The sequence below is a fragment of the Manis javanica genome, chromosome 13 (assembly GCF_040802235.1).
Source record: "Manis javanica isolate MJ-LG chromosome 13, MJ_LKY, whole genome shotgun sequence".
Classification (NCBI taxonomy): Eukaryota; Metazoa; Chordata; class Mammalia; order Pholidota; family Manidae; genus Manis; species Manis javanica.
Genome location: NC_133168.1, coordinates 16,522,816 through 16,549,888, shown reverse-complemented (window position 1 = coordinate 16,549,888; position 27,073 = coordinate 16,522,816). Strand labels below are relative to the sequence as shown.

Here is a 27,073-nt window from a genome sequence, read left to right as displayed (position 1 = left end):
AAGACAATGATCTCATTTGCTACTCTGTTACAAGTGTTATTACAAAAATCACAGAGCATGGTCAGAGTTAAAACTGTCAATCTTGAAAAAGCCAGGCCTTTCCTACCATATGTCTCTGAATAAACAGAACAAAAGAGCAGGATTTTAAACATGTGGACAGAAAACCCTGACCTAAATTACTGGAATCCCAAACATTATTTATACAACAGCAAAACAAACTGGTAGAGTCCCTCTGAACGAGGGTTCTGTAAGCCTTTTTGTTTGTATATTCAAATGTGCAAGTGAACGCCTCCTGGGACGGTGAGGGACCACGTCCTCAATTGCCCCTCCTCACTGGCTGCCCCACCTGCTCAAGCACCGGGTGTTCTGGCCAATCCTGCAGCAGCTGACCGACAGCCTCTGAGAAGCCCTGGAGCACAGGCTGACAATGCCATGCTTCTGGAACGTTGGGGTGCTGGTAGAAGTCATAGGGCCCATCAGGCTTCACTGTCAGGTCTGAGGTTGCCTCCCCAAAAAGAGTATTATGGGAGAGGGTGCAGGCCAAAAGTTGGCTGCCCAACAGTTGGTCATCCAGCTCAACTCCTGTGAAGTTAACAATATCATAATGAAGTCAACGAACTCAGTAAATTGATCTACCAAGTCACAAAGATGTCAGAAACACACTTAGAAATAATGAACTACTGAACTAACAGCAAAACAGGTACTTCAATGTTATCTACCCCCAAAGCAACACAGGTCTAGAGGACTGTGACCCTGATACCACAGCAGCCACTAAAGTTTCTGGGATATACAGAGGAACTCAGTGCCTAGGTATAATAAAGAGAATGCAGTTTGGTTTTGATGGATTCAAATTCCTGGTTTTTGTAGCTAGTTTTGGTAGACAGAATCAAACTTAAAACCTTTTTTCCTACTTGCATGGAGTAATGCATGAGGTCATACAGGAGGATGCATCAAACCATACTCTATGAGATTAATTTCAGAGTTCCCAGATTGCTTTTGGGAATACATGATTTCATTTGAAAAACACTGAAGCAATTTAGAGGCAAACTGGGAATAATGCAGAGTAATAAGACAACTTAAACTAAGTCTGTATCCTTATTAATCTCTTCACCCCAAAGTTTTCAAATGATGAATAGCCATCTTAAATTAATTACAGATTTTAAATCACCTTCTATTAGCTTAAGTCTTTTCAGATAAGGAAACCCCATCAATGAGGAATTTAGCAACAACAGGGAAGTAATGGTTTTAATTCTTCCAGAGTAGCAATCATATCTATTCATTTTGATTTCCCAAGAACATAACAAGTGAACTGCCATACCCATCAAGGGGTAGAAGTGTGTCACAAGAGCCGACCCAGTCTGATAACAGGACAGAAACAGACTGAGGTAATGCTTTGCCTCGTGTGGCGGCGAAGTCTGTTGGTACCAGAGGGATCGAGCAAAGCTGAGGCACAGCTGCTGGTGAATCAACATCACGGCCTGCATTGAACTCTGGGAGAGGACAGCAGGGTCTGGGGCTGCTTCCTCCTCTTGCCCGTCTGGGGCTGGCTTCTCCTCTAGTGTTGGCTCTACCAAAATATCTGCAAAGTCCTGTAAACAACATTAGAGCAATAGACTGTGTAAAAATAAAAATCCAGTTCTAATCAGACTAAAAGGAAGAGGTAAAGATGGAGTATGAACAATTAAGAAAATGAAGCAGCCTTTTACACGCATTACAATATTGTAAAAAGACTATAAAACATTCAAAGGGAATGTGTGTGGTACACAGGAATTCATTCCGAAACAAACCCTGCCACAACGCCGACCTTTTCATGCGGCGGAAACAGCTTTCTGAACTCCCGTTCTTCCTCCTCCTCCTCACTCAAGGCTGTCCTGGGGTTCCTGCTCCTGTATCTGTACAGGCTGCTCTCGCGCTCGGCCTTCTCCTGGGCTATGCGCTGCTGTTCATCCCACTCATTGATGATTTCCTAAAAAGTCACACATTCAAAAGGAAACTGATTTGCCTTTGCTAAGGCACTTAAAATGAACAAAGGCAAGACTTGCTCTTTCTTAACTTCCCATGAAAACAAAAGTACATGGTTCAAAAACAAATAAATGCTAACATCCAAGAAGCCACATTGTAGGTGATGGAGAGCAACCCTAGAATGGGATACACCAATATGTTAACAGAGTTTATATAGCTCTCAGTGATAAAATCTAGGTAATTTTCACTCATCTTTATTCTTTTAATTATCCAAAGTGAGAAAACTGGTTTTGTTGGTAAGGGAAAAACCTGGTTATTTTCATAATATTAGTAAGAGTTGACATGATTACATGGCAAAAACCACCATAAACAAAGTCAAAAGACAACCAATAAACTTGGAGAAAATATTTGCATGTATATCACAGGTAAAGGGCTAACATCAGTTTTTGTTTTTTAAATCTTGAAGACAAAGGCTCCAAACCTGACAGTTACAAGAGAAAAAAGTAGGAACAGACAGATCCCCCCTCCTTCTCCACCCAGTCTCTACCTACACTGGGCACTGCTAATGTCCACAGGCACCCTGCTTGTGCTCCAGGTCCCACAGGAGGACGGGCTGGGGCTGTCTCTCCAGACAGTCTTACCTGGCACACGTGTCTGAAGAGCTGAAGGGCCCTCTGGTCCAGCTCCCCCTTGGCCAGCACATGGGAGCGCAGGTAAAGGAGTGCATTCAGCAGCAGCTGCTCTCGGGTAGGACAGGCACTCTGGACCTTGCCATCCAGCTCCTTTCCTCCTGAGCACTTGAGCAACTTCCCAAGGCCTCGAAGAATCTCCTCTGACTTCACTGAACACAGTGTGTCTGCATGAGCATAGTAAGTAGGGAAAGTCGGGCCCACTGATGGGAAAGCCAGCAGGGATGCCGCCAGGGTACCCAGCCTGTCTGCAGAGAGCACAGTGCTGTGGAGTGAGGCATGGACCTCAGACGCCACCAGCCTCATGCCATGCTGCAACTGCAAAATGGATGCCTGTAATGGGGCAACAGAGTCTGGGTATAGAGCATACTCCTCGGCCAGCCGCTTCCTGAACTGGTGGTGGGACTGCTGCCATGAGGCCTCCTCTTTCAGAAGGTTCTGGGCCACCTGAGAAGACCGAGGCCTGTCCATGTGGAGGGCCTGCAGGAGCCGTGTGAGCAGATCCTGAACAGCAGGGGCCTTGGCAATGCTGGTGACGTAATGGTGGATCTCTTGCACCAGCGATTCATATACAGGCACCTGGGGTCTGAAGGCCTGCTTCTTTGACAGACTGCAGATTAAATTCTCCAGCTGAACAATTCTTTGGCGAAGTAACCTAAAAGCAAATTAACACAGTATGTAAATCCAGTCAGAAGAACACGGCAAATCTAGGAAAGTAGAATGAAAACATATCAGCTACTGAGGAATAGTATAATATTAATAATCATAATGAAACCGATAATATGGAGAAAGCATTCACCACACGCCACACATAATGTTAAGCAATTTAGATGCATATAAAATTGAAGTCTCATCACAACTCACTGAAATAGGTACTATCAACCTCCTTTAGCAGACACGGGCATTGAGGCTTAAAGGCTTGTTAACAAGGTCTAAAGCTGAAAGGCAGGGTCAGGACTGGAACTCAGAACCGACAACACTTACAGTATTTACTAAGACAACAGACCCACACATGCACATCATCGCACTCAACTTCTTTCACACTGAGTCTAAGTTCTGGATTCAATCCTCGGGGCCCCATGTGAATCCTCCTCCTACTTTCACAGAGTATGTATTTTTCCCATCACCATAGTTTTGGGATCTAATTGCCAATGTAGTTCAGAGATGTGTATCATTACCTCTGTTAACACTGGAATTACATTGCAACGGTCAACCTCAAAGTGTCTTTTTTAAGAGGATAATCAACAGGCCCAACACAATCACTCAGCTGTGTTACCTGATGTGAGGATGAGTGTAGCTGATAAAGACTTCATCTTCTAGGTCTCTTCCAGTCTGTAGCTGGGACATGAGGTTCCGGGTCTTCCACTCGCACTGCAGCTGGTGTAACTAACAGAAATGCGAGAAAGTGGTCGGCTGTGCCCAGCTCTGACCATGCCCCAGAAGGCGATACCCGGGGGGAGGGAAGAGCAACTGGGTAGAAGGAACCTGGTTCCTGAATGACCCAAGGGCAGGGGTTTTGCTCCTTAACCTGGACCACTCACCTCAGCGCCATTAGATGAAAGAAATGATCTTGTTTACACCGGTGAACTTCTGAGACTGCTAGCAACTTAGTGTTCAGCCCAACTCATACAATTTTCCTTTTCCAAAATATAGAACTAGTATGTATGTTTCTTTATGTACTCAGTTCCTTAGTTCAAAGTTCAAATAGCAAGGAATATCATATTACCTGAATTTACTTGATTCTTGAATTTATATAATGAACACCAAAAGTGCAAAACCTGAGGGAATACTATACCCTGACTAGAGAAGTTATCAAATGCAAATATCCAACCTTAGCTTAGGTAGAGGAAGTCTGCCCAGTGAGGGATGCCCCTACTTCTCTGGCAATGCCCCAGGTGTTCCACTGTCACACCCTCTGCCTGCTGCTGCCCAGGGCGATGTGTCTGACCTTGGAAGGGGTCCTGCCCAGTACCTGAGCCTACTCAGCAACTCGCAAGGAGAAGAGTCTTTAGAACACACCCTGGGCAGTCACAGGGCAGCTTGTGCACAGTCACTCCTTTGATGCTCTGAGCACCAAGCAGCAGCAAAAGCAGTAATACACTAAGCAGCCACTTGGGGATGGAGCCCATGCTCCACACTCCCACCTCCATACCTCTTCCTTGGCGTACTTGAGCTTGTATTCCCTCTTCACTGCAGGGTCGAAGCGTGCCTGGGGAAGCCATGCCTGAATCTGGAGCAAGCCAAGGCTCACCCAGAGGCTCCCACGCTGGGCTGGCTCGGGCAGGTCCCGCTTACCCTCACTTTCCCCAAACAAGTGGCGCAGGGAGGTAAGCAAGAGGCAGAGCAGCTCTTCGGGCAGCACCTCCTGCCCGGCCATGTCCGCAAGAGTCTGGCCCACATGCTGGAAGGCCTGGCTGTCCTGGAGTAGCAGCCGTTTGCAATTCTGCATGTACCCCTGCCTCCGGGATTCAGGGAGCAGCTCTGCCAGGCCTGCCAGGTGCCGACAGAGCACCAGGCTCTGGAGCTGGGAATCTGTGCGTCTGTGGAGACAAGGAAGCACTTAAGGGCTCTGCACTCCATTAAACATCATTTCTTTCTTGTAACACTGTCATTCTTCAGAAAATGAGACAGAAGCCTGCACTGCCAATACTTACAGGTGAATTTCTGTTCTCACATAATCTTATGTGGTTTTCTAAACACTACCCTCTTGCTCACAATTTGCTTCAAATTATCAGAGGAGCTCATAGTAACCTATCATGCACTGAAAACCTGCTGATCCAGCCAGAGAACACCGTTGCGTTCACCCATCAGAACTAGCCAGTTACAGAGTTAAGTTATGACTGAGGTTGCCTACTCCACGTCTAGAGAAAAGACAAGTGTTTGACAGTTTACACAGGGGGAGGGAATACCTGAACTCTGCTAATGTTGAGACAGCCATGTTGGTCCAAAGCACTGAAGTGATGTCCCGGAGCTGCTGGGCTCTCTCAACCCACTCTCCCAGGGTGACGTGCAAGGAGGACAGCATGCAGAGGCCACTCACATCCCAAGGGCGCACTCTGCAGCTACTGGTTAAGACGTCAAAGCAGCACTTGGAGAATATGGCTCTACTGAGACTGCCAGGGCCCTGAGGGATAGAGAGGGGTCAAGTGACTTTTAGGAATTAACTACAAGGCACCACATCAACAAAAAGACAGACAAAAACCACACGATAATTTCCATAGATACTGAAAAAGCATTTGACAAAATTCAACATCCATTCATGATAAAAACTCTCAACAAAATGGGTATAGAGGGCCAGTACCTCAACATAATAAAGGCCATATATGACAAACCCACAGCCAACATCATACTGAACAGCAAGAAGCTGAAAGCTTTTTCTCTAAGATTGGGAACAAGACATGGATGCCCACTCATCCCGCTTTTATTCAACACAGTACTGGAGGTCCTAGCCATGGCAATCAGACAACACAAAGAAATAAAAGGCATCCAGATTGGTAAAGAACAAGTCAAACTGTCACTGTTTGCAGCTGACATGATATTGTACATAAAAAACCCTAAAGACTCCACTCCAAAACTACAAGAACTAGTATCTGAATTCAGCAAAGTTGCAGGATACAAAATTAATACACAGAAATCTGTTGCTTTCCTATTAACGAACAATAAGCTAGCAGAAAGAGAAATCAGGAAAACAATTTCATTGACAATTGCATCAAAAAGAATAAAATACCTAGAAATAAACCTAACCAAGGAAGTGAAAGACCTATACCCTGAAAACTACAAGACACTTCTAAGAGAAATTAAAGAGGAGACTAATAAATGGAAATTCATCCCATGCTCTTGGGTAGGAAGAATTAATTTTGTTAAAATTTTTTAAATGGCCATCCTGCCTAAAGCAATCTACAGATTCAATGCAATCCCTATCAAAATACCAACAGCATTCTTCAATGAACTGAAACAAATAGTTCTAAAATTCATATGGAACCACAAAAGACCCCGAATAGCCAAAGCAATCCTGGGAAGGAAGAATAAAGCAGGGGGGATCTTACTTCCCAACTTCAAGCTCTACTACAAAGCCACAATAATCAAGACAATTTGGTACTGGCTCAAGAACAGACCCATAGACCAGTGAAACAGAATAGAGAGTCCAGATATTAACCCAAGCATATATGGCCAAGTAATATACGATAAAGGAGCCATGGATATACAATGGGGGAAATGACAGCCTCTTCGACAGCTGGTGTTGGCAAAACTGGACAGCTACATGTAAGAGAATGAAACTGGACTACTGTCTAACTCCACACACAAAAGTAAACTTGAAATGGATCAAAGACCTGAATGTAAGTCATGAACATATCTCCACGGGCAATGGAAACAAAAGCAAAAATGAACAAGTGGGACTGTATCAAACTAAAAAGTTTCTTTACAGCAAAGGACACCATCAGTAGAACAAAAAGGCATCCTACAGTATGGGAGAACATATTCATAAATGTCATATCCGATAAGGGGTTGATATCTAAAATGTACAAAGAGCTCATGCACCTCAACAAACAAAAAGCAAACAACCCAATTAAAAAATGGGCATAGGATCTGAACAGATACTTCTCCAAAGAAGAAATTCAGATGGCCAACAGGCACATGAAAAGATGCTGCACATCACTAATCATCAGAGATATGCAAATTAAAACCACAATGAGATATCACCTCACACCAGTTAGGATGGCCAACATCCAAAAGACAGACAACAACAAACATTGGTGAGGATGTGGAGAAAGGGGAACCCTCCTACACTGCTGGTGGGAATGTAAATTGGTTCAACCTTTGTGGAAAGCAGTATGGAGGTTCCTCAAAAAACTCAAAATAGAAATACCATTTGGCCTAGGAATTCCATTCCTTGGAATTTACCCTAAGAATGCAGTTTCCCAGTCTCGAAAACACATATGCACCTCTATGTTTATTGCAGCACCACTGACAATAGCCAAGATATGGAAGCAACCTAAGTGTCCATCAGTAGATGAACAGATAAAGAAGATGTGGTACATATACACAATGGAATATTATTCAGCCATAAGAAGAAAACAAATCCTACCATTTGCAACAATATGGATGGAGCTAGAGGGTATTATGCTCAGTGTAATAAGCCAGGTGGAGAAAGACAAGTATCAAATGATTTTACTCATCTGTGGAGTATAAGAACAAAGAAAAAACTGAAGGAACAAAACAGCAGCAGACTCACAGAACCCAAGAATGGACTAACAGTTACCAAAGCAAAAGGAACTGGGGGGGATGGGTGGGAAGGGAGGGATAAGGGGATAAAGGAGCATTATAACTAGCACACATAAAGTAGGGAGTTGGGGGGCCAAGGGGAAGGTAGTATAACACAGAGAAGACAAGTAGTATTCTATAGCATCTTACTACGCTGATGGACAGTGACTGTAATGGGATATGTGGCAGGGATTTGATAATGGGGGCAATCTAGTAATCACAATATTGTTCATGTAAGTGTACATTAATGATACCAGAAAAATAAATAATAAATTAAGAAAAAAAGAAATTAACTACAAGGTTTTCAACAAGCAATACTGGGCACCTTAAAGGGAAGTAAGAGAACAAGAAAAGGAGGTTTAGATTGCTAGAACCAGGTAAATATGAACCAAAGGTAGGAAGAGAAGAACAGAATGGGTTAAGGGGTCAGCAGGCCTTAAGGGAATGTGGACTCCATCCTAGGAATGAGGACAATGGGTGCTTTAGTAATGCAGAAGAAAACCCCTCACATCTGGGCATTAGGAAAACCACTCTTGCGAGCTAGGGGCACAAAGCAGGTAAGTAAGAGTTGGAGAAAAGGAAAAGAAGACAGTTGTTAAGAGCCAGAACAAGTTTGCCAAACCTCTGCTCCTTGGGCTGTTCAGCTGGGACACAGTGGTAACTGTCCACAACCAAGGGCAAGGTGGTCAGATACACGTGACAGGAGACACTATACTCTGGGCAACTCTTGGGGATCACAAGTTAATCACTAAAGGCTTTGAGAAATGTTTTACAATAATGAAATCAATTTTGATAAAAGCAATGGGACAGAAAAGAGTCCCAAAATAAATTCATGACATTTGTGGGAATAAGGTATACGATAAAGGTGGCACTTCAAATTCAAGGGGGAAAAGGATGAATTAGTCAAAACTGGTGTTGCTACACTGCTTGTGTATATGCTGTTTGTATAAAATAAAAAATATGCATGCCCATGTTACAAAATAAGATACCCAGATAAAACTAATTTAAATATAAAACAATAACAAAAATATAAGAAGGAAATATAGGCAAATGGTTTTAACTCTAGAGATAGGAACTGAAGACTTTTTTTAAATCAAATGTACATCATGGTGGTTCAACGGTCCCCCTCCCCCTCCTTCTTACTCCCTCCCCCTCGGTAACCACTAGTCACTTCTCAGTGTCTATGAGTCTAACGCTGTTTTGGTCAGAAGGAAGCCTTTTTTAAAAAGCATGACACCAAAGCCAGAAAGCAGAAAGAGACTGGCATACTTGAAAAGAAAACACTATAAAACTTGAAAGACAAGAGAACACTAGAAATGTGTTTTCAACCACATGTTCAATAAAGGTTTACTATCCCTAATATATATAGAGATCTTTAATAATAAAATGATGAGGAACAACACTTTTTTTTAACAAAATAGCGATGACCATGACTGAAAATTTCTAGGAAATAAAGTGATTAATATGCAAATATGAAGATGTTCAAACTCAAAAATAATCAAAAGTATAAGATGAAATGAGATTTTTTAAATTGTATGATTGGCAATAATTATAAATGTTGATAACAGCTGGTGTAGCAAGGCTATGAAGAAACAGATCCTCATATAAAGGAAGTAAAACTGTGTTCTATCACAAGTCCTACTTCAGGCACCCAGGACTTTGTGACCTCCCTCTTTACTAGCTCCTAGCATGCTTAAAAAAGTAAAAACCAAACAGCACCTACCTAGACCTTCTGATAACAGCTATAAATTTCTTTAACTATGCAGACACTTTGACTATGGGTTAAATTCCAGTTCTTGTAACATATCCACAGAAATACACAAATGAACAAAGACATATATATACAAGGGTAGTGATGCAGTATGCCTGTTACAGTGAGGGAGGAAATAAAGGCAAGAGACCCCATCACTTAAGAATAGGAAGTGATGGAATGGAATACCTTAAAAAGAATTAAGATGCAGGAATGACAGGTGCGGTGCAGGTTTCCATGACATATTATATGAACAAAGAAAGTGATCTTAGTTTTGCTTATACATGTATTTAATATAAAAATATATGTAAACAGAAGGATACAGAGCAAAGAGTGATTATTTCTACTATGCACTAATATGTGTATATATATATTACATACACATACATACATATATACACACATACACATTTCTGTACTGCTTAAATATTTTATAATTAGAAAAAATATTTTAATTAGAAAAGAAATAAAAGGCTTTTAAAGGAAAGTATTTTTGCTTTAATTCAGAATTTCCTGAATCATTTAAGACAGACAGATTATCTTTTCTGAAGGTAGACTTATTAACGTCCTGCAGAAAACAAAGTATTGTAATCTCTTAATTACTGCTCTATCCTAGGATGTTTATTGCTTAGTCCGATGAGAAATTCTCTTCATTATTACAGAACTTTTCATGATTTTATGCCAACAAACCTTCAATGTAGAGTCCAAAAGGGACTTGGGCATCTCCCTCTGCTGCACAGCAGGCAGAGGGCTCCATGTTAGCCAGTACTCTGGACTTGTCATCACAGTACTGCTCCAGAAAGACGTAAATGTGGAATTAAATAAGTTGGACCATAAAGAGTTAATTTCTTCAGTAGACACCTAGAGATAAAGGAATAATTAGATAAGAGAATATTTGAGAAAGATTCCATATGAGGTCTCTGGCTTGTAAGAATCATATAAAACTAACATGGGTTTAAAGATATTAATTCCAGTGTTCCTGCTATTCTGCCACACTGATAATATTGGTTAAGTCACTTACCCTGTTTATAATTTTATAAAACTAAGATTAGATCTGCTTTTATCAAGTTGCATGAGAAAATTTAAGTAAAATCACACAACTATGTCAGCAAAATAAAACATAATCAAAAAAATCAAGTTGTACTAATGAAGTTATATTAACTACAGTTTTATCAGTATTCATTCAATAATCATTTTCAGAGGAAGAATAAAACTACTCTCACAATAGTTTTTTGCAAACAAAATGTAAATAAGCAATTATTTTCGCCTCATTTAAGTGAAAAACAAATTGAATGATTCTGTGATAAGAACTGAAAAATACCCAGGTGATTACTGCAAAAGGATATTCAAAATTCTCCCCTTTGTTAAGTTAATTCAGTTAAGACTGGAGTTTGTAAGACAGAATCGAAATTGAATAAATAAAACGTCATGCAACCACTCTGCCAAAAAAATCTCAGCTCATAGTGTAAAGGAAGTTTATTTCCCTTTTCAATTCCGGTTTTTACCTTCTGATGATTCAGTAAGAACCAAAGGTCTTGAAGTTCTTGAGGAGCAACTGGTGTGTGCTTAAGACAAAATGTGATGTACTGACTTATCATCTCCTTGTCTATCTGGTGCTGCTGACTTTTGCTGGACCTGTTCCAAAAATAAGGAGGGAGAAGAAGGTGAGCTGTGAGCAAGCACTGAACTGCGAAAACCTGCCATGTATGAAAAATGGAACACACAGAACTTAAGTCAATTTACTGAAAAATAAGAAAGCAATTCTACTAGAAAAATGTCTAGTTACTTTTAGGGGTGAAGTCAAAACAGGCAGAGGGTCTTCAAAAAGTTTCAGCTTTCCAAGCTGGCAATTGACCACCCTCTGCTTCAGCAACAATTACCTCTCAGGACAAAACTGTGCTTTGTTTCATATGTGATCCACAGAATAACCTACAAAAAAAATAAGTGGCCATGAAGAAAAGGGCTTACTTTCTCAGACAAGCCTGCGTCATGAAGTTAGCTGTCACTCTGTACCGCCAAAGCAGAGCCAAGTACTCCATTGCAGGCCACAACTGAACATTCCTTGTGAGCTGGCTTAAGGAGGTAAGGTCTGGCTGGGACAGACAAGAAGCTTCACTGTGCTTTTTCTCCAGAAAACCAAGTGAAATTCCTTTGGCTCTTAGTTGTAAATACTGAGCATTTACAAGATTCTTCAATTCATCTGGACAAAAAGACACATGTGGTATTAGAGCATAGTGGTCAGTAGTAGAGGCTGAGATTTCCAACAGCCAGTTATTTAACTGTGAGCTTAACCTGATTTCGGCTTAATCTGAGCCTGAGTTTTGCATCTGTAAAATGATGCAATTAATACCTGCACAATTCTTAATGACAAAATTTTAAACAATGTATGTAAAGTTCAGATCTATGTCTGACATTTATTATATGATAATTATAGTACACAGAAAAGAAGAGAATCAAAGGGATAAACTTAAAATTTATTGGCTGCAGGGTAACAGGCCAAGCTCCAGAGTATATTACCTGGGTTGATATCTTCCAGAATATTAGCTCTGAGGACCAATCCCCAGGCCTTCAGGAGACTGTTCTTTAATGTCCATTCAGAAGCAACCATTTGGAGTCGACTAATGTCTTCCCACCATCCACTCTCTCCAAGAGCAGGCATCCGATCTTTGATGGCAAGGGCTTTGTTAAGGACTTTCAATTGTGAAAAACACTCCACCACTAGCTTGTCCTAAAACAACAAAACCCAGAACAGCCTACTATAGAGGAGAAATGTGATTCTTTTTAGCAGCCTATTCATGTCTGAAAAAAAATTTTAAATGTCAAAACAATACTTCCAGAAAACATAGGGTTTATTTACTCCTGTTGCTTTCAGATCTTATCGTAATAAAGTTAAAACTCTACCCAGCCTTAAGTTTCAAGAATAAGTAATATGCTAAGATTTAGCCAATCAATTAATAGTATTCAGTGAACATTTAAAAGTTAAGCTTGAAGGCAAGGATGAGTCTGGCTGACTTGGCAGTCCCCATGCTCCCAAGACCTTCAGATGAAGTCACCAAACCTCTGTGTTGACTACATGCTCCCAAGGTGTACCTTAAAAGGAAATGGTCGCCCCAGGAACTTCTGCAACTTCTTTATACCAGTGAAGCCACCAGTTGGGCTCCCCAGACAATTCTGAATATGTTCTGAGACGTTCTGAACCTCTTTGTAGTATCTTTAAACAAGGAAAAAAAAAGGGCAGAGAGGAAATAAGGAAAGGGGAAAACACTAGATGGTAAGAGACATCATTTACATTTTATATTTGATTTTCGTTTGCCAATAGGTCAAGAGAATAAACCAAAGTAAAGCGAGAAGAAACAGTTTCAATTCCAAACCCTCCACTCTTAAACATCACCAATACTGCAGATCTTGACATTATTATTCTAAATATGAGTCTTACTTGTCTTCATGGCTCATCAGGAGTTGGGGAATCTGACAAATCAAATGTTTTAAAACCCAGTGCCAGTGAAGGGCAAGCAGGGCCAGGCCTGGAGCATCCACTTTTACTGTGTCGGCCACAGTCCAAAACCGGTCCCGCCAATGCACGGAATGCAAAATCTAAAAACAAAGTAAACCAAACTGCTCACAAACATCTCCCAGTAAGAGAGACACAGGACACAGACTTCAGTTACTAATCAGTACTCAATATACACATGAGAGATCTAGCATTTGACTAGAATATTTTTAGAAACATTAAGGCAGGCACTCAGAGAAGACGAAGCTCTTTCCTCCTAGGACTTGAGGCTCAGAGTTATTACACTGGAGAAAATGGAGTTACTGGAGCATACAGTAAGTGTACATGTAATTTTATAAGAAACTATCAACTTGTCTTACAAAGCAGCTGTACTACTCTGTATTCCAAAAAGCACTGTAGGCAAGTCCAGTTGTTCCATTTCCTGGCCAAAACTTGCAACTGTTATTGAATTTAATTTTAGCCTTTCTCATTAGTGGCACCTCACTGTGATTTCAATTTACATTTCCTTGATAACTAACGATGCTGTGATTTTTCAAGGGCTTACTGGACATTCACATACCTTCTGAGAAGCACCTTATCAAATTATCTTGCTCACTTTTTAAACTGGGATGTCATATTGGTTTATATAATTTACATATTACTTATGTATATGTATAATATATAAAATATATATATAATTTTATAATATATATAAATATATAAAACCTAGTATTTGAATTTGATGAAATTTTCCAATTTTTTTCTTATAGAAGAGTCCTTCAAAATGTTTGCCTATCCTCAGATCATGAAGATTTTGTTCCTGTATGTTTTCTTTTAGACAATTCAGTTTTAGCTTTTATATGTAAGTCTATGATCCACTTTGAGGTAACTTTCCTATAAAACATATGGCAGGGGTAAAGGCTCATTTTAACTTTATCATGTGGACATATAGTTATTCCATCATGACCTGCTGAATAAACTGTTTTTACCCATTAAATTACCTCCCACATTTTACAAAAATATCAATTGATCATATATGTGAGGGTCTATTTCTGAATTCTATTTTGTTTCACTGGTGTACACATCTATCCTTATGACAATATCCACTGTTTTCATTAATGCAGCTTTGTAATGCAATCAGGTAATGTGAGTCTCCATCATGTGCTTCTAATAATGCATCTTTACAGTAAAGTAGTCTCAAGATTAATGATTCCTTTCAGAAGTTCTGTATGGTAAAAGCTATTTTCATAATAATATCAAATTGTTTGACATTTTTACTTAGTTGACATTTGTTGCTGATGATGCCAAAAAAAGGTGAGTGAGGGGAGGGAGGGGATAGACAAACTGATTGGGTATTTGTCAAACATTGGATTGAAAATGAAGTGAATCTGTCATTAAGAAAAACAATTCAGAGTATTTGTCGTCAGCAATAAAATTAAAGCTTTCAAGTAAAACCTACAATTCTGAAAAACCAAACCCAAATCTTCCAAATAAAGATTTCTCTGATGAGGTCTGAGGTAATTTTTCATGTATGTTACTTATTTATTTATATTGAGGAATGAAATGTGTCAACATTTGGAAGATCTGTTAACTCAGTGAATGGTATTTTCCAAATTACCAAAGCATGAGGTACAAATGCACGCAAGGGTAAAGACCCATCCAAACTGCAAGCTAAACCATCAGCTCTTCAGGCATGAAGTTCAGTGATACTTGTTCAGATTCCACATTACAAGTAACCTTTACAAAACTACCACTTATCAAGTTGTGGTTACAGTATCAAAGAAGATTACTCACAATTGTATGAAATGGCTACTAAGACACTCCTCCCTTTTCTAACCTCCTAACCTAACTATATGAACAGATGCCAGATTTTCTGCACAAACTTCAACCTGAACAACATATTATGAGAGAATGCAAAAGCAGATGTGAGAATCCATCTTTCTTCAGTTAAGACAAACATTAAAAAGACAGAAATGTAAAACAGTTCTACTCTTCTTACTAATTTTTGTTTTGGAAAACAGTTGCTTTTTTTTTCATTAAAAATGTTATTCATATTAAAATGAAATGGAATTACTAATGTGCTTTAAAACAGGTTAGTATTTTATATGTTTTTCAGGGTTATTTCCTAATATAGTAAATACTGACAGATGTAGCCACATAAACAAGTACTTTGGGATCTTTGGTAAGTTTTAACACTAAGACGTCTTGAGACCAAAAAGTTTGAAACCTTCTACTCTAGTTTACTAGAATAGCTAGAATAATCTGAATTCAAAATTCAAATCCATATGACAACAATGTCTAAGAAGGCTTAAGTGAATAAAACACAACTTAAAATTCCAATGTCCATCATCGGATAAATAAGTTGTTGTACATACATTTGATGGACTATTACTTGGCAATAAAAAGGAATGAACTCCTGATACACAAGATAATATGGATGCATCTCAGAATAACTATTTTGAGTAAAAGAAGCCACACAAAAAGAATATTTACTGCATGTGGGGGAAATGGAAGTTTTCACCCAGAGTTTCCAGAATTTCCCACCTAGCCTTAGTCCATTTACACACACACCAATGGATGTTTCAGAGCCTCTCCACAGATCCAGGGCAAGGGGTGTAGAGAAAATGGCCATTCTCTCCTAACTGGTACCTAACTGGTCTGGTGCCAGTCAGTCACGGACACACCCCTCGAGCACACATGCACACAGCTCCAGTAGATGGACAGTGCAGAGCCTGGCTGGTGAACCTGAGCAAGCTGTGAGGAATAAAACCCTTTAACCCAACTCTCCTTCTCATCTTATTTCTGTTTCACTGGATTCATAGGAAACTTGTTCCGGGAGGTACACAGAGTAATTCCATTTACACAAAATGCTAGAAAATGCAGCTGATCTAAAGTATGAGAAAGCAGATTAATGGATGCCTGATTGTGGACTGGAGACAGGGGAAAGGAAGGAATTCAAAACAACATGTCAAAAGGTTTGAGGGGGATATTTTCACCATCTTAATTGTGGTAATGGTGTCATAAGTGCATACGTGTCAAAACATAAAATTGTACACTTTAAATATCTACCATTTATAATGTCAATTATATCTCCATAATGCTTTAAAATGTGCATGTATCTAAAGCTGTGAAGAACAATTACATTTCTCAAGTAACAGACCACATATAACAACAATGATGTTAGTCACACCCAGAAGATCCTTCATGCCAAGGGAAATGTTTAAAATAAAAACAAATTCATTTCCTCACCTCACTGGCACTGGCATCAGACACCATTCCCTGGAAGGACTGTACCCAGAGCAGAATTAGTGCATCACAAAGTTCAAAAAAAGCAGCAAGATTGACCACAATCTCATGGGGCAGGCTGTGATAGCTCTCTGGATCTTAGAATTGACACAAATAAAATAAGATTCCATCAGATTTTAATTAATCTCTATATATTTTCAGATATCTGTTGTTCAGTTATTTTCAGAATCAACTGTAATATGGAACTTTATTTTATCTCCCTACAAAGGTCAATTTTTAAAGGTCAAAATCAAAAACAACTTCTTAGCCTACCATTACTAAACTTAGCAGATCAGGCACATATACCTATACATGTTCATAATGTCTTAATGAAAAATGAAAACTATAGAATAGAATAGTGCATATTTTATACAAATATTTAAATAAAAAATGATAACTGAATGTACACATGTCTGAATGGATAGACAGCACAGATATGAGAAGATACAAATGTATTGTTAACACAGTAGCTGCTTCAAGGGAAGACTTCTTCAATTTTCATGCCTCTACATAGTTTGAATTTTTTCACAAGCATGGCTATCTTTTTAACTTAAAAAAGTAAAAATGGAGAAAGAAAGAAGCCATAACCAAATACTTAGGAGCATGCACTTTTGATCCAGGAAACCAAACTTCAAGTTCTAGCTGTTATGTGCTAGCTACATCAAACTAAGGCTGCTATAAAAAATGAGATCAAGGACATGTAAGCAGCAGTTAGTCATTACCATTATATAAGAGAACATGTTTAAAATGAGGCCAGCAAATCAAAAGGAATTGGCAAAATGCCTACTGAATGTCTGTTAACCTTAATAACATTATGCAATTAGATGCATGAATGAATACAAAAGGCAATCGGCTTACCTTTATGGAATTCAAAGGACATTCGCAAAACACTATTTCTTAACTTTTTGCCACCCACAGAAACCAAATTTGCTTCAGTAAAAATCCGTTTTTCCCGGTCCAGATATATGATTGCCCTGAAATGAGATTCAGTAACATAACAAATAGTTACTGGTGAATACTAGTTTGCACCTGCTGAATCTTGAGAACCTTAGAATATCACTCTCCTTCAACCTGCCATTCCTCTCCAGCCTCTGCAAATTCTGGACTAGAAAAACAAAAGTGAAAGTGATGACATCTTGTTTGAAGGCAAGACGACAAATGGATGGAAATAGTTGTGTCTTGGTGGACTGCCAGGCCTCACTCTGTTACTTGACATGATCTGACAAACCACACTGTGAACTCTTAAAATTGGCCATTATTAAAAGCAATTGGTGGTGTCAGAAGTAACATGGGGAGGGACAGAGTTTTGGGAGGGAGGCAAGGGGGTGCTAGCTCATATCATATACATGAGTTTACTTTGTGAAAATTCATTTAAAAAAACACATATACTTATTATTAAATGCATTTTTTGATAATGTACATTATACCTCAACTACAAAGTGATTTTCAAATGGGCTTACCTCAAGAAACAAGAAAAATACCAAATGAACAGTCTCAACTCACAACTAATGAAATTAGAAAACGAAGAACAAATGAGGCCCAAAGTCAGTAGAAGGAGGGACATAATAAAGATCACAGCAGAAATAAATAAAATAGATAAACCCCTAGCCAGTCTTATCAAAAAAAAGAGTCTGGACACATAAGAAAAATCAGAAATGAAAAAGGAAAAAAATCACAAAGGACACTGCAGCAATAGAAAGAATTATTAGAGAACACTATGAAAAATTGTATGCCAACAAATTGGACAACCTAGAAGAAATGGACAACTTCCTAGAAAAATACAACCTTCCAAGACTGACCCAGGAAGAAACAGAAAATCTGAACAGACCAATTACCAGCAATGAAATTGAATTGGTTATCAATTACCTAAGAACAAAACCACTGTCCCAGATGGCTTCACCACTGAATTTTATCAAACATTTAAAGAAAAGCTAATACCCATCCTCCTTAAAGTTTTCCAAAAACTAGAAGAGGAGGGAAGACTTTCAAACTCATTCTGTGTATCAAAACCAGGTGAAGACACCACAAAAAAAGAAAATTACTTAACAATATCCCTGATGAACAGAGATGCAAAAATCCTCAGAAACATATTAGCAAACCGAATCAAAAAATACATCAAAAAGATCAGCCATCATGATCAAGTGGGATTTATTCCAGGGATACAAGGATGGTACAATATGTGAAAAATCCATCATCATATACCACATCAACAAAAACAAGGACAAAAACACATGATCATATTAATAGATGCTGCAAAAGCATTTGATAATTCAACATCCATTCATGATAAAAACTCTCAACAAAATGGGTACAGAGGGGCAGGTACCTCAACGTAATAAAGGCCATATATGACAAACCCACAGCCAACATCACACTTAATAGCAAAAAGCTGAAAGTTTCTCCTCTAAGGTCAGGAACAAGAAAAGGATGTCCACTCTCACCACTTTTATTCAACATAGTACTGTAGGTCCTAGCCACAGCAACCAGACAACACAAAGAAATAAATGGCACCCAAATTGGTAAGGAAGAAGTTAAGCTGTCACTATTTGCAGACAACATGATATTAGACATAGAAAACCCTAAAGAATCCACCAAAAAACTATTAGAACTACTAACTGAATTCAGTACAGTTGCAGGTTATAAAATTAATACACAGAAATTTATTGCATTCCTATATACTAATAACAAAATAGGAGAAAGAGAAATCAAGAAAACAATACTATTTACAATTGTATCACAAAGAATAAAAATGCCTAAGAATAAACCTAACCAAGGAGGTGAAAGACCTGTACCCTGAAAACTGTAAGACACTCATGAGAGAAATTAAAGAAGATATCAATAAATGGAAATAACAACCCTATACTCATGGACAGGAAGAATTAATATGGCCAAAATGGCCATCCTGCCTAAAGCAATCTACAGATTCAATGCAATCACTATCAAAATACCAACAGCATTCTTCAATGAACTAGAATAAATAGTTCTAAATTTCATATGGAACTACAAAAGACCCCAAATAGCCAAGCCAAAGCAGTCCTGAGAAGGAGGAATAAAGCAGAAGGGATTACGCTCCCCAACTTCAAGTTGTACTACAAAGCCACAGTAATCAAGACAGTTTGGTACTGGCACAAGAACAGACCCATAGACCAGTGGAACAGAACAGAGAGCCCAGGTATAAACCCAAGCATATATGGTCAATTAATATGTGATAAAGGAGCCATGGATATACAATGGGGAAATGACAGCCTCTTCAACAACTGGTGTTGGCAAAACTGGACAACTACATAGAAGGGAATGACCCCAAACAAAAAAGTAAACTCAAAATGATCAAAGATCTGAGTGTAAGCTATGAAAACATTAAAACTCACAGAAGAAAACACAGGCAAAAATCTCTTGAATATAAACATGTGCAACAATTTCCCTAAACAGATCTCCTTGGGCAAGGGAAACAAAATTAAAAAAGGAACAAGTGGAACTACATCAAACTGAAACGCTTCTATTTGGCAAGGACACCATCACCAGAACAAAAAGGCATCTTACAGTATGGGAGAATATTTTTGTAAACAACTTAACAGAGAAGGGGTTAACATCCAAAATACATAAAGAAATCACACACCTCAATACCCATAAGGTAAATAACCCTATTAAAAAATGGGCAGTGAATCGGACCAGACATTTCTCCAAAAAAGAAATTTGATGGCCAGGAAGCACATGAAAAGATGCTCCAAATTGCTAATCATCAGGGAAATGCAAATTAAAGCCACAATGAGATACCACCTCACACCAGTTAGGACGGCCAACATCCAAAAGATAAGAAACAACAAATGCTGACAAGGATGCAGACAAAGAGGAACCCTTCTACACTGTTAATGGGAATGTAAATTGGTTCAACTGTTGTGGAAAGCAATACAGAGGTACCTCAAAAAACTAAAAATAGAAATAGCATTTGATCCAGTAATTCCACTCCTAGGAATTTAACCAAAGAAAACAAGATCCCTGATTCAAAAAGACATATGCACCCCTATGTTTATCACTTCACTATTTACAATAGCCAAGATATGTTAGCAACTTAAGTGTCCATCAACAGATTAATGGATAAAGATAATGTAGTATATAAACACAATGGAATATTAATCAGCCATAGAAAGAGCAGAAATCCTACCATTTGCAACAATATGGTTGGAGCTAGAGGGTATTGTGCTCAGATCAAATGACATCAATCATTTGTGGAGTATAACAACAAAGCAAAACCAAAGGAACAAAATAGCAAGACTCTCAGACTCCAGGTCACCAAAGAACATAGGTTGGAGAGGGTAGGGTGGGTGGGGAGGGAGAAGGAGATTAAGGGGTATTATAATTTGCAATCGCAATACAGGTTAAGTCACGGGGAAGGCAGTACAGCATGGAGAAGACAAGTAATGACTCTATAGCATGTTACTATGCCGATGGACAGTGACTGCAAAGGCAGGGGCAGGGAGGACTTGATAATATGGGTGAATTTTGAAATCACAGTGTTGTCATGTGAAACCTTCATAAGACTGTGTATCAACGATACCTTAATAAAAATAAAAAATAAAATAAAATAAATAATAAAATAAATAAAATAAAATAAAATAAATAAAATAAAATAAAATAAAATAAAATAAAATAAAATAAAATAAAATAAAAAAATAAAATAAAATAAAATAAAATAAAATAAAATAAAATAAAATAAAATAAAATAAAATAAAATAAAATAAAAATTATACTGATGGGCAATTGAAAAAATAGTGCTGGTCATTACATTAAAAAGTAACGAAGGAGCCAAGATATGGAAGCAAACTAAGTGTCCATCAGTAGATGGATGATGGATGAAGAAGCTGTGGTACATATACACAATGGAATATTATTCAGCCATAAGAAGAAAACAAATCCTACCATTTGCAACAACATGGATGGAGCTAGAGGGTATTATGCTCAGTGAAATAAGCCAGGTGGAGAAAGACAAGTACCAAATGATTTCCCTCATTTGTGAAGTATAACAAAGAAGCAAAACTGAAGGAACAAAACAGCAGCAGACTCACAGAACCCAAGAAGGGACTAGTGGTTAGTTACCAAATGGGAGGGTGGGTGGGGTGAGAGGGAGAAGAGGATTAAGGGGTATTATGATTGGTACACATGGTGTGGGGGAAGGGGATCACGGGGAAGACAGTGTAGCACATAGAAGACAAGTAGGGACTCTGTGGCATCTTACTATGCTGATGGACAGTGACTGCAATGGGGTGGGTGGGAGAGACTTGATAATATGGGTGAATGTAGTAACCATAATGTTTCTCATGTGAAAACTTCATAAGAGTGTATGTCAAGTGATACCTTAATAAAAATAAATAAATAAATAAGGGTCAGCTAATATAACAATTAGGTAAATTTATATGTGTGTACATAAGCATACACATGCTATGTATGTCTGTAGCATTTGAGGATAGGAAATGATGTGGACAGACAGACAGTTGAGGAAAGGACATGTGCAAAAATCAGTAGGTGAAAATGGGAGGAGCTTCTGGGGATCACAAACAGAAAACAGAAACATGACTATCCTGAAATAAAGGATTAACCTTAATGTAAATCCTACGATTAATGTTAAGCTAGTGTATCTCTTAAAACACCCTATTAACCTGCAATATTCAGAGGCATTCTGACATCACAGTAGAATTACTTCATTGAGCATGAAGAAGAAGTAGCAATGAAGGCAACCATCTCAATCACCAACCACTTCTGAAGTTCAGAAGATTAAACACATAAGCTGTTACTTGACAATCTTAGAAAGGGAATAATCTGTGTAGCCGTGGTGTACAGTGAGGGGAGCAGCGCCCAGAACAGCAGCCTTCACCTACTTATTTGCAACAGACTCTAAAAGGGCAAACAGCTCCTCAGGCTGGTCCGTTTGTGGGTCAAAGTCCATCGAATTTCTAATGATGTCCAAAGCCTGCATATTCCATCGGGGGTCCAAAGGGATCACAAATTCATCTGGTTTAAAAGCAAAAGAGAAAATACAATTTTGGAGTTAAATTTCCCTGGCAAATTTCAGTTAAGGATTCTCATTGTTTTAATGTGCTCACAGTCAGTTCTGATGGGAAAGATGTGGAATGGGGAAATGCTGTCATGGTCTCTGCTCACAATACTAGAAAAGTAAGGTTCAACAGCTTTAACACTATTTCTGCAAAATTTCTGCTAGTTTTGCAAATTCATTCCACTGTGGAATTAAAGGTAATGCCTACTGGCACATAAACATTATAACCAGTGCATTCTGCTCAGGTCCCACTACTGGTCAGAATCCATGGGCTTAATTATCCAATCTGTTACCATTAACCACAGAAAAACTAATTTACATGGCAGAAAATGAATGACTATTTCTCAATATATGTTTTCAACAAGGAAAAAAACAACATTATTTCCTTTCAAGGCCATCTCTTCACAATCATAGGATGTGGCTGACTGCTGCCACCTCACACGCATTTGGCTCAGACTTGGTACCTTTTCTGTAAAGCTACAGCAATCAAACTCTGACCCTCTCCAGAGATTGTGAGAACCCAAGGGAAGAACGGAAGACAAAACAATGGAAACGTTCATGTGAAGGTGGCTAGGTAGGATGGATAAATAGAGCACTTCAAGTTTTAAAGTCGGCATCCACCATATAGCAGACTAACAAATGCCTGCTGTGAACAGCAAGGTACATCAAGGAGGGAAGCTATACTCCAAGAGGTCCAGTAAGACTGCATAACCCAGAGTAATGCAATGAAAAAGAAGATGAGGGCGGACCTAATGTGCTCTAACAGTGAGCAAGTGATGTCTGTCCAAAAGGAAACCTGCTACTCTACTATAGAACTGTGTTTCTAAAGACCAAAATTCTTTCAGAATTGGAAAGCCATGATTTTGTTCAGCCACAACCTGACTACTACAGTAATTTTCTCTATTGTTTGATTTCTTGCCAACCATTCACCTTACCTTTAAATAATTAGTTCAGCACAAGCATTGTGCACATTTTTTTAAAACCAAATGGCCAACAGTATGTCTTGATCAATATCAAATGAAGGTGGAAGTGGGAATTTAAAAACCTGGTTCTGTGAAAATGCCCCTATTTTTCTCACTAATGTATATGGTCAGTCAACTTTATATTATTCTGTTTCAATAACTAAGTTCTATTCCACTCCTTAAGAAGAAATTCTGAATACTCCACTTGATCAGAGAGCTTGGATGTATTTCTTTATCATTGTAGTTTTATAACTCTACTTAAAGCTTCACAAGTTTTATCAAGTTATATTTTCTGACATAAATGATCCTGTCCCAAATAGCTTAGTTTAAAACCCTTTCTGCTAACAGTGATAATAAATAAAAAAATGTTATAAGCAGAAGGGATTCAAGAGAAATAAATTTAATTCCCATATTGTTTAAACACAGGCAGCAAATACAAACGATGGGCCCAAAACTCAAAAAGTCTGTTTGCGGCCTTGGGGCCAGAGCCAATCTTCCAACTCCCATGTTCTTCTCAATATGCTGTATATCATCCTCTTTCAGAATCTGAAGGGTAAATGGATAGTTATAACAAAGAAGTAGAATTTGCATCTGGATATTCTAAGTCTTCTAAAAAACACTGTTTGTCACAGTGGCAGCTCTGACAGGTCTTTCTCCCATTAACTCAATGGACAAGTTTCCTAAGCAGTGCTGAGAGCTAGAGATAAAATCACAGGCAGTACCTGTTACGTTTGGCTGTAGTACTTTGATGACATTACTGGCCCCAGCTGAGAGAGAATTTGAGTAAAAATTCCTAAGAGAGGTAGCACTAGCTTCCAAATGAATCTGTATTGACTCTGTAGAGGAAGGAGAAGCAAATGTCAGTATGTGAAGCAATGATGTTTAATCAAACTTTTTGCAATATGAGATATTCATGTAACTGTACTGTTGGAGCAGCCACCGGTCACACCTTAGGGAGCACCAGAAATGTAGTTAGTCCAACTAAGAGACTGGATTTTAGATTTTATTTAATTTTGGTTAATTAATATTTTACATTTCTGTAGCTACCTATAGCTATTAGCTATCATACAGGAAAGCAGAGATAGGAGTATTTATGCAAATTCTCTCTACAAATTGTTATATCACATGTACCACACACATTCACTGGCCTATCCAAGTTCCTCACAGAGTAGGAAGGCTCATGTGAACTCATTACTTCAGGCAGCAAGTTCTACCAACAAATTCCACCTCCTACACTTCGAAACCCACGCGATGTTGTTACTGCTGCTTTTCCTTCTCTTAGAATGAAAAAAGTACAATGAAATCAAGTGAAATTAAGTGTGACAATTTAGAGCATGAACTAAATGAAGTCAATCTCTTACACACTTTTAGGGAACACTTATTTACCAAAAGCTACACAGTTCCCAGATAGAATGGTTGTGCAGCAATAGTAGTACAGCAAAAAGGCAGGATGTTCAAAAAAATAAAAAGTAACAAAATATACTATACTTTCCTTTTGAATTTGACAAAAAGGTGGGCAGATTCTGAAATGCTAAGGATTACATGGGAAAAAAGTTTCTCTTGGGACACATCTAAGGGCAGATGTGTTCCTTAATTTTTAAGTTACACAAACAGTAGTGCTAGGTCACAAATGTCTTTCTAGGGAATCTCCCAGATGTAATTTTAACAGTTTGTACTTGCAGAGTAACACAGCTGCTGAGACACTAAAACAGGTTAAGTGCATAAATCTACTCATTATACAAATTAGACTTTTCTACTCACCAAGCCCCTGTGGTGTATTATTGGCTAAATGATAAAGCCATTTAACTCTGAGCATCCAATCTTGATTGGTTGCTCTTTCTATGAGCAACTTAACAGCCATTGCCAGAACATCTGGTTCATCAATCCAGTAAGCATCCACTTCGACTGAACTGAATTTCAAACTCTCGGGGTTGGAGGACTGCATAATTTTCTCTAAGTCTGGCAAAGTAAGAGGCTGAATCCTGAAATTCATTGGAATAGGCTAAGTCAATAGTAGAATAAACTTTGATTTCATATTTCAAAGAATCAGGAAAATAACTTTACAAATAATGGATCAGAGCTAATGAGAAAAAGATGAGCTCCCTCCAAAGGAGGACAATACCAGATGAATAATATACAGGGAGCAATATTGAAATGGGCAATGAAACTATGACAGCTAGATAATAAATGGCCAAATTATTATTCTGGTTGGACATGTTCGTCATGTCCATTACCATCCAAAATAAAAAGCAAAAAAGAATACACACACAAAAAAACCCACAACAGTCAAGATGCCAGAGACACACAAGTTCTGCTAACCTTGCCCAGCTGCTCGTTTTCAAGCTCATCCTGTTGAGGCAATATGCTAAGATCTGTCCATCACTTCGGACTACAGAGAGGTGAGAATCTTCTGTGGCAAAGAGGGCTGATGGCAGAGAATCTGGCCACAGCCCCAAGGCAAGAATGGAGTTACCCCAGATTTCATGTGCTCGCAGAGAAGAAGCATGTCTCACCAGTAAAGCCTGCACAAGCTGGTAAAAGATAAAAATACATGGTATACAGGCAAACACGTAAGTGTTATAACCAAAAACCAGCAGAGTAATAACAGTTTTCTAGGTCTCTTGTGATCATTTCACAACTCTCCTACACATTCTTCAATGTACAACATTAGAAGCTGAATCCCACTTTTCCTGATGACAGGAAAATTTCAAGCAAATAATATTTACATTTAAGTTGTTTTTCAGAAAAGTACCCGGATATCAGACCTCCATTAGAAAATAACTGCAGTGGTCCACACTCTTAGGTCATTAAGCTGCATCATAAAAAGAATTCCCTCCTACTAAACAATGTGGAGTGTTACAATTTAGAAAGCTTCTGAGAACACTTCACAGTTACCTTCCGGTTTGCTGGTGAATGCTGGGAGCGGACATAAGCTTCCGAGCATGCTTCAGAAAAGGCTCTATCTAAACTCAGTCCTCGCTGTAAGTACTGCACAATTAGTAAGGCTGTCTGAATTAGAGTTGAAATAGATGATGCTGGAGAACCTATGAAGAAAAATATTGCCATCTATGAGCAATAGATTCTGCAAAATCTCCAATGAAAATGGATAAATTCACCACATCAAACCTCATTCCACTCAAATCCACGCAGATACTTATTTTTAGAAAGTCATCTAAATTGACTCTACAGTCTCACTAGCACACAATGGACTTGTGGGGACATTTGTATTCCTTCCCTCCTATTCCACCTTTCCCCTTCTTTCTCTGGCTGACAACAGTGTATTGTGGGGAAGTGAAGAGATGACACATTTACAAGTGTTACAAAGCCTAGTCATATGTGCTCTTAATCTAAACTGACACACTGCAGGTGGCAGAATGAGCATGCCCTCATAAAGAACCACAGGCTTTGAGATAAAACAGATCTGCTTTCAAATCCCAGTTGTCATTATTAACTACTTGGCTCTGATGAGTTACTCAACCTTTCCAAGACTTATTTGTGAAAAGGGAATACATGCCTTGCAGAGCTAATTTAAGGACTAAATAGGCAATCAACACTGTACCACCTAACAAACAGTAGTCAGTTAATAAATAGCATTTCATTTTTTATTATTGATACTATGATTAT

At 38.7% G+C, this 27,073-nt stretch overlaps 1 protein-coding gene across 4 annotated transcripts in view; it reads right to left on the bottom strand.

Annotated features, from left to right (window-relative positions):
- MDN1 (midasin AAA ATPase 1) overlaps positions 1 to 27,073 on the bottom strand; it is a 163,983-nt gene that overhangs the window by 43,951 nt on the left and 92,959 nt on the right. For all 4 annotated transcript variants that reach the window (XR_012124763.1, XM_073220972.1, XM_073220970.1 and 1 more), the window contains exons 47-66: positions 26,345 to 26,493; positions 25,769 to 25,980; positions 25,211 to 25,431; positions 24,172 to 24,285; positions 22,312 to 22,444; positions 17,297 to 17,412; positions 16,403 to 16,536; positions 13,100 to 13,257; positions 12,754 to 12,874; positions 12,181 to 12,391; positions 11,632 to 11,863; positions 11,169 to 11,298; positions 10,354 to 10,524; positions 5,561 to 5,775; positions 4,804 to 5,191; positions 3,928 to 4,037; positions 2,604 to 3,306; positions 1,805 to 1,966; positions 1,319 to 1,589; positions 347 to 582 (exon numbers count right to left, since the gene is read on the bottom strand). Coding sequence is in view for 3 of the 4 variants with exons in the window: in XM_073220972.1 (XP_073077073.1) it covers positions 347 to 582; positions 1,319 to 1,589; positions 1,805 to 1,966; positions 2,604 to 3,306; positions 3,928 to 4,037; positions 4,804 to 5,191; positions 5,561 to 5,775; positions 10,354 to 10,524; positions 11,169 to 11,298; positions 11,632 to 11,863; positions 12,181 to 12,391; positions 12,754 to 12,874; positions 13,100 to 13,257; positions 16,403 to 16,536; positions 17,297 to 17,412; positions 22,312 to 22,444; positions 24,172 to 24,285; positions 25,211 to 25,431; positions 25,769 to 25,980; positions 26,345 to 26,493 (4,187 nt within the window). In the remaining variant the exon portion in view is untranslated. The remainder of the gene's footprint in view (positions 1 to 346; positions 583 to 1,318; positions 1,590 to 1,804; positions 1,967 to 2,603; positions 3,307 to 3,927; positions 4,038 to 4,803; positions 5,192 to 5,560; positions 5,776 to 10,353; positions 10,525 to 11,168; positions 11,299 to 11,631; positions 11,864 to 12,180; positions 12,392 to 12,753; positions 12,875 to 13,099; positions 13,258 to 16,402; positions 16,537 to 17,296; positions 17,413 to 22,311; positions 22,445 to 24,171; positions 24,286 to 25,210; positions 25,432 to 25,768; positions 25,981 to 26,344; positions 26,494 to 27,073) is intronic.